Source organism: Halictus rubicundus, chromosome 2 (genome assembly GCF_050948215.1).
Source record: "Halictus rubicundus isolate RS-2024b chromosome 2, iyHalRubi1_principal, whole genome shotgun sequence".
NCBI lineage: Eukaryota > Metazoa > Arthropoda > Insecta > Hymenoptera > Halictidae > Halictus > Halictus rubicundus.
This window is the reverse complement of record NC_135150.1, coordinates 5,785,869-5,800,628: the sequence shown is the minus strand read 5'-3', so window position 1 is coordinate 5,800,628 and position 14,760 is coordinate 5,785,869. Positions and strand designations below refer to the sequence as shown.

The following is a 14,760-nucleotide window of genomic DNA, read 5'->3' as shown; positions in this document are numbered from 1 at the left end:
AAGGCGTAGTTTTCTTCCAGACCTCTTAACTGGTAAAAATTAATTACCCTTCCAAAATAGAAGAAAACTGAAATTTGCATTTTTAATAGTTTTTTTTAATTTTATTACTTAATGTTAAATGGAAGTACACGAAATTAGTAAAATAATGACTTGCACCCAATTTAATGAATTGTTTGTAATTAAAAATTACCATTTTTATTATTATTTTTAGAATAATTATTTTATATTTTTTATTATTATTATTATTATTGTTGTATTATATTATTTTTTAATTTTTTTATATTTACTATTTATTATTATTATTATTTTATGTGATCTTTAGCCTACCACTTAATTTCAATTAAGAATTGTCACTGTTTCAGTTATGTCAGTTGCGTAACAACAGTGACCATTAAATTATACACCGACAAAAAACAATAAAATATCGTATAGCCTGCCTCGCCGTGCAGCATACCTTTGGGTAGCGTGGCCCAAACTTAGCAGTTAAAATAACCAGGGGTGCAATACAATTACTAGTACAACGTCATAAAAACCGTAATTTGTGCCACCTTCGGAAATGCGTCTGCCGAAAAAACGGTTGGGCATTTTATGACGTTGCAATAAACTTCGGAACATTCAAAATTGTCATTGCCGTAACCGTCGACTACCTGCGCTGACGAACCGGGGAATTCCCAGCGTTAGTCCACCCCCACAAGGAGCGTCTTCCAAAAACGGATATTCCACCAATCAGACTTCGAGAAAGCAACCCCCCGCAAACGCTCGGTTCGTATGCAGACTAGAGAAGACAGACTCTCGAAAACCGGCAAAGCGATAACATCTCTCTTCTAACGCGCCGTCCGAAATATTGTACACTACTTCTCACTCGCCATCTTCGGTATAAGTTCTGTTAGTGTCCCTCATATTCGTTACAAAAATACAGTTGTTTTAGTCAACCAAATCCACAGTTATCGTCACTATCCACCCCTTCAACTATTCATTCGCCGTTAATTCTGCGTGTGAAGTGAGCATCCACCGAAAGGTCTGCTTTCAACCAATTCTCTAACTTGCTCACGCGTCAACATATTCCTTCTTACAATCGAACAGTCTTATTTAACAATTTTTATGTTTATTTACCTACACATGCACAGGGTGGGGCAATAGCTTTGTCCACTTTGAATGTTTCCGTTACTTGTAATAATATGAAAAATTGCATGTTCTAGAGGGGGAGATATTGTGATGTAGACACTTTTTATGTCCATGATGGCGTTTCGGAGATTCCAAGGTCACCTGTTTTCTCTAAATGGAAAGATCTACCCTTTGTATCATGAATCAACACTATTTTGTACCATTTTTTCATATTATTACAAGTAACGGGAATGGTCAGTGTGGGCAAAGTTATTGCCCCATTCTGATAAAAATTTTAGCACTAATAAAAATGCGACTCTTTTAATATTCAATTATCAATAATAATAACAATAATAAATTCTTTCCTTTTATTTACAAACGTGCTTACACGAATGCTGATGTTTTGATCATTATTAAATCATCAATTTTATTGGAAATATCGTTTTTACGAAGTTTACGAATTATTATTATTATTATTATTATTATTATTATTATTATTATTATTATTATTATTATTATTACAACAAAAATACAATGGAAATTTAGTAACATTTTAAATACATTCTATTGTGCAAGGGACGTTGGGTCAGATAAAACACTTATATAACTTTACCTTTTATTTTCTCAAACATTGGTATGTGTTCAGGTTCACGTAAGTACATTTTTAATGCCTCGCATATGACTACCTCGCGTTTGGCAGTGGCTGTACCACTGTCAAAAGACCGCTTGTATATTTTACAGTTATTGAAACCATAAAAACGCAGATACAGAAAATCACGGCATAAATTTCCTTCTTCAAGCGTCTATTATAATAAAAATCACGGACGATCCAAATAAATTCTGTGCTGTCACTTTTATAAGGCAATGTACGCCCGTAGCTTTTATTGATTTAATGTTATCGGGAAAAATAAATTACCGTTTCTTCAAACTGGCCAAAAATGTATAAAGTGCATAAAATAACAGAAACAGTCGTTTTGCATGCAGAGTGTAAGCCGATATCCGGATTTAGTACAGCGGCGTGCTCGATTCCGTCGGCAGTGAACACAGAAGCTGATCGATAAATGTTATTCAAAGCGCTCGCATCATGCAATTTTCATTTTACGTCGTTTTAGTTCGTTGTACGTGTACAGGCGCGTGCACTCCGGCCTCTCCGGCCAGCTTTTACTCGGTCAAGTATCCTGTTGATGTTGGACAATAAAAGTAGGAATAATTTTCAATGGACCGAGATACAGTAGCTGGATTCGGAGCGATCTATTATCAGCGAAAGATACATGGATTTGACAGGTAACGGGACGCTGCTCGAGAAGAATACCGGGCTATCTTCCGGGATGATGTCAGACAGTGAACGATCATCGCCCGCTATGAAGAAACCTGAAGCAACACGCTGTGCGAGCAAGCGAGAAGCTTCTTTTTGAATAGACTACACGAGGCAGGAATTTAAATTTTACAGTAATTTTTCAAATGTAGAAACACTGCGTTAATTATCATTTTAATTGTAATTTTTAAATCATAAAAATTACGAGGTTTAAATAATATTTTTAAATAGACGGCACGAGACTGGAATCTAAACTTTACAGTGATTTGTCAAAAATAGAAATACTACATTATTTATCATGTAAACTGTAATTTTAAACTTTTTAAGAATAATAAGGTTTCAATATTCTTCCTGAATAGACTACGGGAGGCAGGATTCTAAACTTTACAGTAACTTGTTAGAAATAGAAATATTATTTATCATTTAAATTGTAATTTTAAAATTCTAAGAACTATGAGGTCTTCTTTAAATATTTATGAGGAATGTATGAAATCATTTACGGACTTCGAGAATCTTAAATTGAAATAGAGGTGAAGTTAGGGAACGATTACAATGAGGGTCACATATAATTATCCTTTCAGAAAAAGAAACATCGTTAAAATGCTGTTTCATTTACAAATGATCATCTGTATTCAAATATATGGAGTTTCTCAAGCATACACGGTTTCATTAAATCAAAGAATAGTTCAACTACTTTCTCATTAGCATATGCTTTCTAAATATTGTAGAAGAGAAGTTTATTAAGTATGAACCGAGCAACGTATATTGGCATTGTCGAAATATTTATTATTTAATTTTTTAGGTAATTTACAATTCCAAACAAAACGTGTGGGAATGGTCCTCTGATCAGAATAACTTTATGAGGATTACAATAAAATCACTTACTAAAAATAATTCAAATAATTTTCTTACTAGAATAAAAATCTAAAACTTATTTTAGTAATTCTTTTGTAATAGAATAAAATTCTAAAAATTATTTAAATAATTCTCTTATTAAAATGAAATTGTAAACATTATTCGAGTAATTCTTTTGCTAGAATAAAACTCCGTTCATTCCTGTGATCGGACAAGTTAAGGTTTTATTGGAACGATTGCTTGAATGCACGTTTTTTCAGATAACGATTGACCCCTGGTCAACAAGTGAAACAAGGATTTACGGGTGGAGGGTTCAACACATACGGAAACGTACGTACAGGCGTCATCCGGCAGATCCTCCCCGATAATCTCCTGGTACGCGCAACAGGTATCCGGTGGATCTTTGCTGCGCTCCGGTTTTGAGATCATCGCGATCTACAATCAGCTCGCTCCTCGCGAGTCGATTAACTGTTCTCTAATTTCCGGCGTTAATCTGCCCCGTTGTTTTTCCACTTATTATGTCAACCAATTAAACCGTTTCGAGTTGCCCGATCGAGATCCGAACGTGTATTCCAAAGTCCCCAACACCAATTACGAACGAGCCACTAAAAGGTTGTAATTAAAAATCACATGAAATTGTTCCACTGAAAGTATTCCCAAAAAGCAGCTTTCTAAAATCTCCGAGTCGTTTTTGGTAGAATTTTACTAGAATTGTGTCTATATTAGTGATCGGAGTAAGCGAACATTTGATTTCGTTCACGATTCTTTAAACACTCAAGAATCTAATTACTATACTTTAGATTTTAATATATTTAACACACTTCACTACCCGGAAACCTATTAGGATAAGGGACCCGATTACTGTGGGGGTGCCAATTACTGTGCCCATATCAATTATACTTATTTTTAAAGCATAGTGAATATTAAAATAGAAATATTACAATTTTTTCTCGAAAGTCAGTTAATATATATGTTATATATCCCTTTTTTCATATTCATTATGCTTTAAAAATAAGTACAATTATTGTAGACACAGTTGCTTGTGTAGACACGTGTTGCTTTATAAAAATAACGAGATAAATTTATTTAAATTTCACGCAATTTTTACTCATTATTACGTGCTTCGATAAAAAAATTAATTGAATAATTTCCCATTAAAATTATAATTTGAATGGTTTGAGAATAAAATATATGAAACCGATCATTTGACCGGCGCTGTGGTAGGTTTAGTATTAAATATGGAGCAGCCAATAATATGCGAAAGAAATTTCCTTAAAATTTTTGTGAAACTGTTGTCTGTTTAGTATCGGTTAATTCGTAGCAGACGCGATCTGTCACGGAACACCGCCTACGAGATATTTCGTAAAGGCAGGCTTGTCCTTCACACGAATAAATTTCTTCCCAATGGATGTAAATAGTGTGTAGTAGGTGTTTGGAATACAATTAACACGTTCATTGTCCGAGCAACTGAGCTTGAACTAGCATAAGAACAATGACTTTCTGGAGAGCACCAGGGAACAATCTTTTCGCCGTGAACGTACTTATTCGCACAGTTCTCACACATTATTGTCAGAAACTGTGACTAAATTGTCAATAGCTGAAGGTGTTGCAAATCAAATGGCATGATAATGTCGGAAATTATTCTACACACAAAAACAAGTTAGAAAGATGGATACAATTTTTTTCATTTGAGACCAGGATTGCAAAAGAATCGAATTTTAAAATACAACGAGCATGTATGTTATAGTATCTACAAAAATACGTATTTTCAAACATAATTTCTTCGAACGTGATACTTCAAACGGAGATACTGTGTTCTCTGTTTCGACTCGTTTTTACTTTCAGAATCTACAAACAAATCGAATCCATTAACTACACCAATATTCAAAAAGTATTCGGACACTTATATATTTGAGATTATTTTCCAAACATTATGATCTCATCGAACAAGACAAGTGAGATTCGTTAGTGTTGAATTTCTACAGCGAATATGAAGTGCACACGGAAGCGATGTCACTGAATCCAGTTCCAGACGACTTATCTTCCGCTAGTTCTTTCGTCATTAGCAATATATATTTCACACGTGCATTTGTGATCAGGTTAGACATTTACATATACCTATATAAACGACAAAAACATTGTTACATCATTTGGTGGTAAGAGTTTGACACATTACGCTCAATTAATTTATTTCGAATAATATAAACTATTAATCAAATTTGATCAAACGACGATCAAAAATTATTGAAGTTAATAAAAATTTTATCGAAAAATGATTGAATTATTTAAATTTCAAGACGTTCGAGTACTTATGGACGACAACGCGATTAACAAACTGCAGCTCTTTCTTATGCATTTATGTGCATAATTTGATTGAAGCGTGCATGTTTTCATGCATTAACACTAAACCTACCCAGCAGTACAAGTATTTGGTAAACGTCACCTTGTAAAAATGGCAACACTAAATTTATTGTGAATGTCCGTAATTTACAATATAAGCAGATACTTGGACAAAATAAGTATTCCATTAATTTCCATAAATGAATCTTTACAATTTCAATAATTGCAAAATATAAAACCGGTCATTTGACCGTGGTGGGTTTAGTGTTAATAGCACATGAATTCTGATTATTGAAAGAAATTTTTCCATTAGTCTTATCCTTATAAAAAGATATGTGAAAGTAAAAATTTGCATGAAGATCTATATAGTCTAATGATTATGTATTCAATTGATAAAATGACATTTCGTATGCACCAATCTAAACGCCTCGTTTCCAAAAATCAATTGCACACTCCGATCACCTTGACAGTGGGTTTCAAGTTCAGGGCATATTCTAGTGTAACAGGTCCCAAAAATCGATTTCTTTAAATTGTTCCGTATTAAACGAAACTTGGCGGTAATACAAAATACGGAGAATTGTAACAAATCCACTAAGTCGTGCTACATGGAAACCGGGTTATAAGCATAGTGTGTTACAAGAGGACTGCCGAAATTATTGCACTGTACTATATCGAAACCGTGTTTTCAGAGTATCGTGTTACGAGAGGGTTGAGTGTAGCAAGAAAAGAAATGACAAATGAGCTGAGAAAATGGGCGACCAAGGTGAGCAACTTTGACTGATTTTTTACAGAAATATTGCCTAAAAACACACTTGTCGCGCTAGAATTCTCTATTGAAAAGGGACGGGAGGAACCAAGAGGAAGAATCGATCACAACCACTTGGCAACGCACGGACCGACTGTTTCGAAACGTCAAAGAGCGCGTGGCTGCGAGAGCCGAGCGAAAACTGAACCATCGACGTTCCCCGTGAAAGGTAAACGAGCTACTGAGCACACACGCGGCGATCGTCTCCGGCTCCGGTCTCGGACGATCCGACAGTCTCGTCGACGGGGACGAGAACGGCCGAGCACCGGTTCGTGCGGCTCCGTCGGCTGTTGCTTCTTATAAGGTGAGACTCGACGATGTACCCGATGCACCGGTGCCGAGCCGCGTCCACCCACGTGCAAGCACCCACACGCGGCCCGAGCAACAGATAGCCGATCGCGTTCGACGCATCCAACGAATCGAAAACGCTATATGCTCATCCTACAAACTCGATCCACGGCCCGATTATCTGTCGGTTCTACCTAGACGATCGAACTACTGGGTCGTAACACGAAATCGTTCGGATGTCTTCAATGTCTTCTTTTCAGTCGTTAACCCTACGGTGGTCTTCGCAACTTCTGCCGTTTCGTTTCAGCTAGTCGCGCGTTTAGTCGACCATTTTCGAACAGCGTCATCAACTGTGTTTAGATAATAAATAAGTTAACACGTTTACACTCGTGTATGTGGGTACTTCTATTAACGTGTTAAACAATCTGTACGATTACTGCAGTATGAAAAGTATTCTCGGAATCGTCAACACCGATTAAAATTGACACTGGGTTGAACGGAGCATTAAACTATTTTACATTACTTTATCAAAATAACAAGAATGTGTCTATACAAATTTTTTGCCTTCTTTTAAATAATGTATACCCAGAGAATTAAATTTATTCAACACTTCATGGACGCATCTTCGCAATCTAAACAATCGTAAATTAAAAATATTAGAACCCGCCATTTCGTTTCGAGTTCGACGTAAGACCAGATGATGAAACGAAATGCGATGTCGAGTCAGTCTCGAGGACACGTCGAACTTACCAAGCAGTAAAAGTTACTGATACTGGTGTTGCCTTATAAAAATTATAACGTTGAATCTGTTTAGGTTCCTCATGATTCGATTGTAATGGTTGCTTGAATAAGGACATTTATTCTGTCGTTTTCTGTGAATGCATTCTTACAATTTGTGAAATAAGAAACCATCATTCATTTCATTTCATTTCATCAGATCATTCGATCACGGTAAATTTAGTATTAAAATTCTATAACAAAAGAAAAGACAAGAATAAATCCTGACGAAGTTTGTTTACTGAATACCTTGAAATAAAAATTGATTTTCAAGTTTGATAAACACTTGGGACATATGTAAGTGATGGGCACACACATACGACTGACATGGCAGTAGAAGTGTTAATTTCACACGACCATTACAGATATTTAAATGGAAATATTATCCAGCTCTTTTGCAGTTTTAGACCGTCATCATAATAATTAACAAAATACTGCCGGGTATTGTAATTCCTCGTTAAATTCTTACGGACTTGGATTATAAAATAAAAGAAGAAACTGCAGCAAAGAAAATGCAGCAAAGGCGACAAAGGATGTCATCTTCTTGTGTCGGAAATTTCTCCCTAACGTTAGTTATTCATTAGTTATTCATGTCGCTCCGTTTAATTATCATTTGTTTAAGTCACTACATCATTTACCACATTCAGGTCGTTTTTGATGCAGGTCGAATTTGTTACACTTGGGAAAATTACATGTTCAAAGAATTCATATATAACTCTTAAACCAATTCTAACCTTTGAAAAACTTCTATTATAACTAGACTGCGGAATTCATGCGTTTATGACAAAAATGAATAGACGAAATATAAAAATAGAAGCCAATCAAAACATCCAAAGATCTTGTCATGTTACTTTTGATTTTTCAAGATGACAATAAGAGGAAATCCCTTAACTTCGGTTTCTTACAATTATCTTGGACAATTTTTATATTGCATAAAGATCCGCAGACTGATTATAACACATCTGAAAATAGATTGAACCATTCGTAACGCTTTACAGGTATATTTTAAGACAGAAGTGTGAAGAATCTAAAAAGTCATATACGCGTCATTTGGTGTTAATGTGTTAACAGACACACATTTTAAACCAGTTGATGACGTCCGAACGTGTCCCTAAAGCAGGGATGGGCATTTTTGTGTCAATTGAGACAATACCGTCCCCACCATAGCGGCAACTGTCCCCTTCCAGTAAGCACCGTTACCATGGAGAAAGGACGCGCTTCGCCTGTCGCGTATTGCTACGACGATACATACGGAGGGCCAACGAAGACGCGAGTCACCAACGAACGCGAAGAAGGTGCGCGCTACACGAAAGAGAGGTTGATGGGGGAAGTAGGCGTTTGAGGGGCCTCTACCGTGCCCATCGTTGCTCTAACACATTTATTATTTCATACGTAACATGCTTTTATCGCAATTGTATACACACGATGGACCAGGAAGTTAGCAAAAATTCTTTGCAACTTCGCCTCAAAATCTAAAAGAATTTATTTCTACACCTAATATCTCTAAAAGTATACTATATTACCCATGTATGTACTTCATTCTGCCAACGCTAAAGAAAGGACTGGTTGATACTAATGACGAATTACTTCCAGACTGTCCTTAAATCCTGTGATTTTTAATAGCAGCTAACATAAAAAGCAATTGGAAGTAACACCTCTTGAAATCCGTATCGATGCGAACGAATTTATTACACAACGTGATAGTTTCCAACAGATTTTCGTTTTATTGCAGCGTGCACTACTATCATGATTCTCACGTTATAGTCCTTTCTTCTTGAACCCACAGACTGCCAAGTTTTTTCGAAAATGTTCACGTACATCTAGAAGGAAACTATATCTATTCGCAATTATGTGTTTAAAAGACTATAAATTAACATCTAAGATGTGAAGTAATTCAACCTTTATTTTAAAATATTTTTGGTCACCATATTTACTAATATGTTTCAGATTAGATTTCTGAACAGAAGATCACGCAGATATTAGTAAGATGAGAGTGGTGGATAAATATCTGCGAGTGATTTCTGGAATCATATAAAAGAGTTGAATAATAAGAAAAGCTGCATTAAAAATATTTTTCCTTCAAGTATTAAACCAATTCACTTTGACATCGTGAGAAATAATGACACCGGTCGAATTAATTTGATTCAAAAGTGCCATTCATAATGTTTTACATTATACAAACAGATAGATTAATTTGACCCGAATACCAAGACATCAGAAGATTATGATATTAAAGCATAATAATAAAATGTTGAATTATCACTGGCGGCAGTAGGATATCAAACTGCTATCACAAATTCTTTTGAAGATAAAAATTGCCAACTAATCCTTCAATTAATAATGTTTCCTAGAACAATGCTTCTGTTCATGCCTTTGAAATGGTGTCCTATAAATATAAATAGTTTGTATACATATACACAATGATACAATATTCATACTTCCTCGATATATAAATTATATCAATGGTGCACTAGGGTTGCAAAGGTGAGGGACATCAAAACAAAAGAAGTGATATTAAAAATGTGTGAGAACTAAATGTATATTGGTATATTGATCCGTTTAATAAAGCTGCATCATTTATTATTCGTATTGTTTATTCGTTTATTTATTACTTATGCTTATTTGCTGTAATTACGTATCTTGATATGTCGCGTTTATTGTTTTATTTCTTATTTGCGTGTTTATTTAGCATTATTATATTTCTTATTGTATTATGATTATTCTTTTATTCATTGTCGGTATGTTTATCAGCTATTATGTACAACATTATTATAACGCTCTAGACTGAAATAATGTTCAGCCTATGCGATCTCGATCCATTTCATACGGATTGCAATTAGGTATATAAAAAATTCAGCGTTTAGGATAACATTATTTAGCGTGCTTATGTGTCGCTTAACGTCTACTTGCTATAGTAATCGGGGAAATAAATTCGGTGTGCATAGCTAACAACTTTGAAAAATTATCATGCTGCATACAGACAATCGTTGCAAAGAAGCCGTTAAAGTTGATGTGAAATATAAGTAATAGCATTCGAGCGTTCTGCGTTGACTATAATAAAACAATTGATATAACTATTGAAATCAAACTGAACGAGATCGATTGAATTTTATTATAACCATTCACAAATTATAAGAATAACTGTTACATATGTAAAATATTGATGAAAGAAAATAGTAGATTTATTATGCAACTCTTCCTTAATTTAATGGAATCTTTAATAACAGAATCAAGTAATAACGAATGTTTAACAAAATAACTGTCAAAATTATAAATGAAGGCGCTAAAATGCTACGAGGATCGATAAAGTAATAATAACATGGAAACTAAATAACACTTTCTATAGGTAAAAAAAAAGAGAGAAACAAGAGAATAATTAGTATGAAGCCACAACAAAGCAGTATTTATTATATAATAATTACAATGAACGTATACAAATATCAATTAAAAATGAAAATACTCTAAAGGTACGTTACAGTCGTAACAGTATCGTTGCAACAAAGCAAAAATAACAAGGGTATTAATTAAAATATAAACGTCCATATAAATTCTATATAAACGTCTGGCGATAAAAAAAAGAGATTTAATATTAATGTAATATAAATCTTAGTATACAAAGAATAATACATACATTTTCACTTCACTCGCGCGAATTTTCTGAGTTCTTGCATTTTCTCCGAAGAAAATCATAAATCTGCTTAACACTGTTCAAACCTTTATAGCTTATAACTTTAAATCACTTCGGAATCAATTTGACACTTTACATAATGTCAAATTGCACAAATCAACCGTTCAACATTTTGTCAAGGACATAAAGTTCCAGTCAAGTGAACATTTATATGCAAAAAAATTCATTACACAGCATGCAGATGATCAATTCACGATTCGAGCAAATTTAAACATGCACTTGCGTGTATATTTATTATGCGCAAGCTACAACCATATATTAAGGACTCAAACTCCTCGGGGTCCGGAACGTGTGTGCATTCCAATTCGACAATCTCAGTGCACAACCGTTGCGCTTATAAAAATGTAAATATTAAATAGATAACTGTTGATCGTTAAAAACTTTACATCAAAAAATTGAAAAAAAAAATATTAATTATATCTTTCTAAACAAATACAAGTAGACATATTAAAAGTGATATGCTAATACACAACGTATCAGTCTTTAAAGTGTAACAGAGATATATGTACAATTTCATTATTGTTGATTTTGAAGGTCTACGTACTAAGTGAACAATTCTTTAATTACCATGCCTAAACATATCAGGGAACGTATGTTGTTTGAAATTAATCAACCTGTTAACCGGGTAATTACAAAAAATAGGAGAATACAAAAGAATACAAAATATAGGAGCAGTTGTAACCATTTACCAAATTTTTCGATCATTGTACATATACTTAAGTACAATAATTTCTAAATGATTTTCAACCAGTAATAAATATTTATTGCCACGGATTTACGAAAATCGATAGATCTAAAATTACAGATATTTAAGAACTAATTGTAATTTATGTAATACAATTAATATTATTTTATAATTATTACATGATAGAAATGAGCATAGCATATAGTTACAATTAGTAGGAAATGTAAAAGTGAATCGAAGAATGTCAGTAGAACTGACGAGAATATTCGTCAACCCGGTTAACAAGTTAACATGCAAACAACAAAGCCTTTGTAAAGTCTGTTTAATGTACAATATACTCTCCAATTTGGAAGACGCCATTTTCCGTAGAATTGAATGTCAAGAATTGATGAGATGGATTTTGGTCAAAGTGAAATAAAGCGCGTATTAGTGGAGAATGTTCAGAATCCGTTCACTCTGTTTCGAGATACAGTAACTTTATTTAATCTATTAAAGAATGTCAGATGAACGTTAGATTCAATGATATCATATTTTTCGCTCCGATCTTTCCTTTCATAGGAGTGCTCGAAGACGGGAGTCGAAGAGTTTGGTTTTCGAAAGTTAAGAAAGAAGCAGGAAAACGAGTCCGCTGAGTGCAGTGACCAAAACAGCAGTCATGTACGACAGCGATATAGATAGTGATCGACGGTCATTTTGATTCTTGTACTTACCACGAATTTGTTTCCCGTATTTTTCGCTTCGGAATGAATTGCACACAGACTCCATTAGCGCGTGAAGACACCTCAGATTTTCTCTGCACGCGTACTCAACTTCCGTCTAAAACACAATGGGATAAGTCAGTTTCGCCACCTACCAAACCACTGCCATTTCAAAAATTATTATACGGATATTTACATTGGATGGATCGAAAAGTTTTCGCCCATTTTTAACCCTTCTAGTACTGAACAACTATATATCGTTCTTAGATGCACTCGTGAAAAGTGGTTCTAACCCAGACCTAATCCTAACCCAAACCCGGTTAACCAAGGAAGGTTAGTGTAGCCCATACTAACCACGAGGGAACGGTTCTTAAGTTCTAGAAAGAGCTGGTTAACCCGCTTGGAACATTACGAGTTCTCCACGAATGGAAAGGTTTTCTCACCACCTCGCTTCGCCATTCTTCAATGATCTTTTCGTTTCTCCCGCGCTCCGAACAGAGTGAAGATATTGTGCGGGTTTTTTCGCGCATGCGCACAGTGCGGACAAGTCGGCACATCTCACTACATTTTTATTTGACGATGCACGAAAATTTCCTTTGGCAGAATTGCATATTAGCAGGAAATTCATATTATTATTCATTTAAAAATCATTCAACAATTTTTTTTATGCATAAAAATAATTTTTTTTTCAACTTATTAATTTTATTGTTAAATTTAATTTTTTGTGACTAATTACCATTACATATGCATTAGTAACCAAATTTAGAATTTTTTTGTTAAAAAATTTGGCCATGGGGGCACTCTCTAAAGTGCCAAAAATCGAAAAATATTATATTAATTGTAAATGAGTGTGCAATAATAATTCTGTGTAATGAAAAGTGCTTACCAAGGAATATGCATTCTTTATACATTTAATAAAGTAGATTTATTTTTTGTACAAATTTTCAACGGTGGTTTTATTTGTTAATTGCATATAAAACTTCAAATAAACATAAAACAAAATCGGCAAAATATATCCTGAGATTCATACATATTCGGATACATTACTTATTATAGTTTAAGAATTTCATAGTTTTATCTGCGACTTTTTGCGACTCTCAATTTTATAAACTTTTTAAAAAGTGTCCATACCTTTCCTTTAGGATCTATCGTGGAAAATTTGTTATTTTCTTTTTAAATGTATGTTATATTGTTAAATTTCATTTTCTGTGAATAATTAACAATAAGTATACATTTGTAAACAAATTTGGTTGTAAAAAATTTTGCCATTTGTTCGCTACAGTTACAGTGGGGAATTTACTGGGAAAGTTCAATATTCGTGTATATCACGATATGAAATACATTTCTTTTGCAAAACATGCGTATTAGGATGGAAATTGTTAATAATAATCATGTAATAATCATTTTTATGCATAATACAATTTTGCAATAATTATATATCTATCATTTTTATGTATTTTTAATTTGTTTTTAATATATGTTTTATAACTATTGAAAAAGTAATAAGAATGTAAGGATAGATCGAGATGTGCAAGATCACGAGAGTCAATGATTTTGGGTCGCAATCAAAGTACTGAGAATGACTCGAATAGCGAATAGCGTTTTGTTAAGTTTATTCATTTTATTCACTAGTATTATAATTTGTTTGTTTATTATTGTTAATTTTACATATGGTTCATTTATTATTAATTTTGTTCCAAACTTGTTAGTTTTTAAAAATAAATGTTTTTTTCTGAAAATTGTTTTTTGTTAAAATTATTAACTATATTGGTAAATATAATTGTCTGTAAAAAAATTTCCTCTATATATACATTAATAACCAAACTACGAGAAGTGCCGAAAACAGGCCTTTTGTCTGCACTGTGATGTGTGTCAAATCCAGTAACGTATTTATATTGTGGCAAAAGGCAAAAGTACTATTATCGGCGGGAAAGTGCCTGAAAAGTCCAAGACGAGACGACAAGACAAGCATGCTACAAAATTTTCGTACGTTACTATTATTTGATTGACATACACGTCTTATTAGTGTTCCTTCTCGAGAATTTCTAGAGAAATTTAAATCTAGGAAAATTCTTATGAGTCTCATTTATTTTATAACATATTTTCGGAAATGAATTTTCAGTTGAAGGAACAGGATTATGTAAGGCGGGTGCCTTAGAATAAATGCTCAAAATCAGGCGTACGTGACTGAGTCGTTTATTTACA

At 33.7% G+C, this 14,760-nt stretch overlaps 1 protein-coding gene across 6 annotated transcripts in view; it reads right to left on the bottom strand.

Moving 5' to 3' along the window:
• The window catches only part of LOC143363778 (uncharacterized), a 306,621-nt gene that overhangs the window by 68,624 nt on the left and 223,237 nt on the right, over positions 1-14,760 (bottom strand). For all 6 annotated transcript variants that reach the window (XM_076804326.1, XM_076804333.1, XM_076804314.1 and 3 more), the window contains one exon: positions 12,568-12,673. In XM_076804326.1, the coding sequence (XP_076660441.1) occupies positions 12,568-12,673 (106 nt within the window). The remainder of the gene's footprint in view (positions 1-12,567; positions 12,674-14,760) is intronic.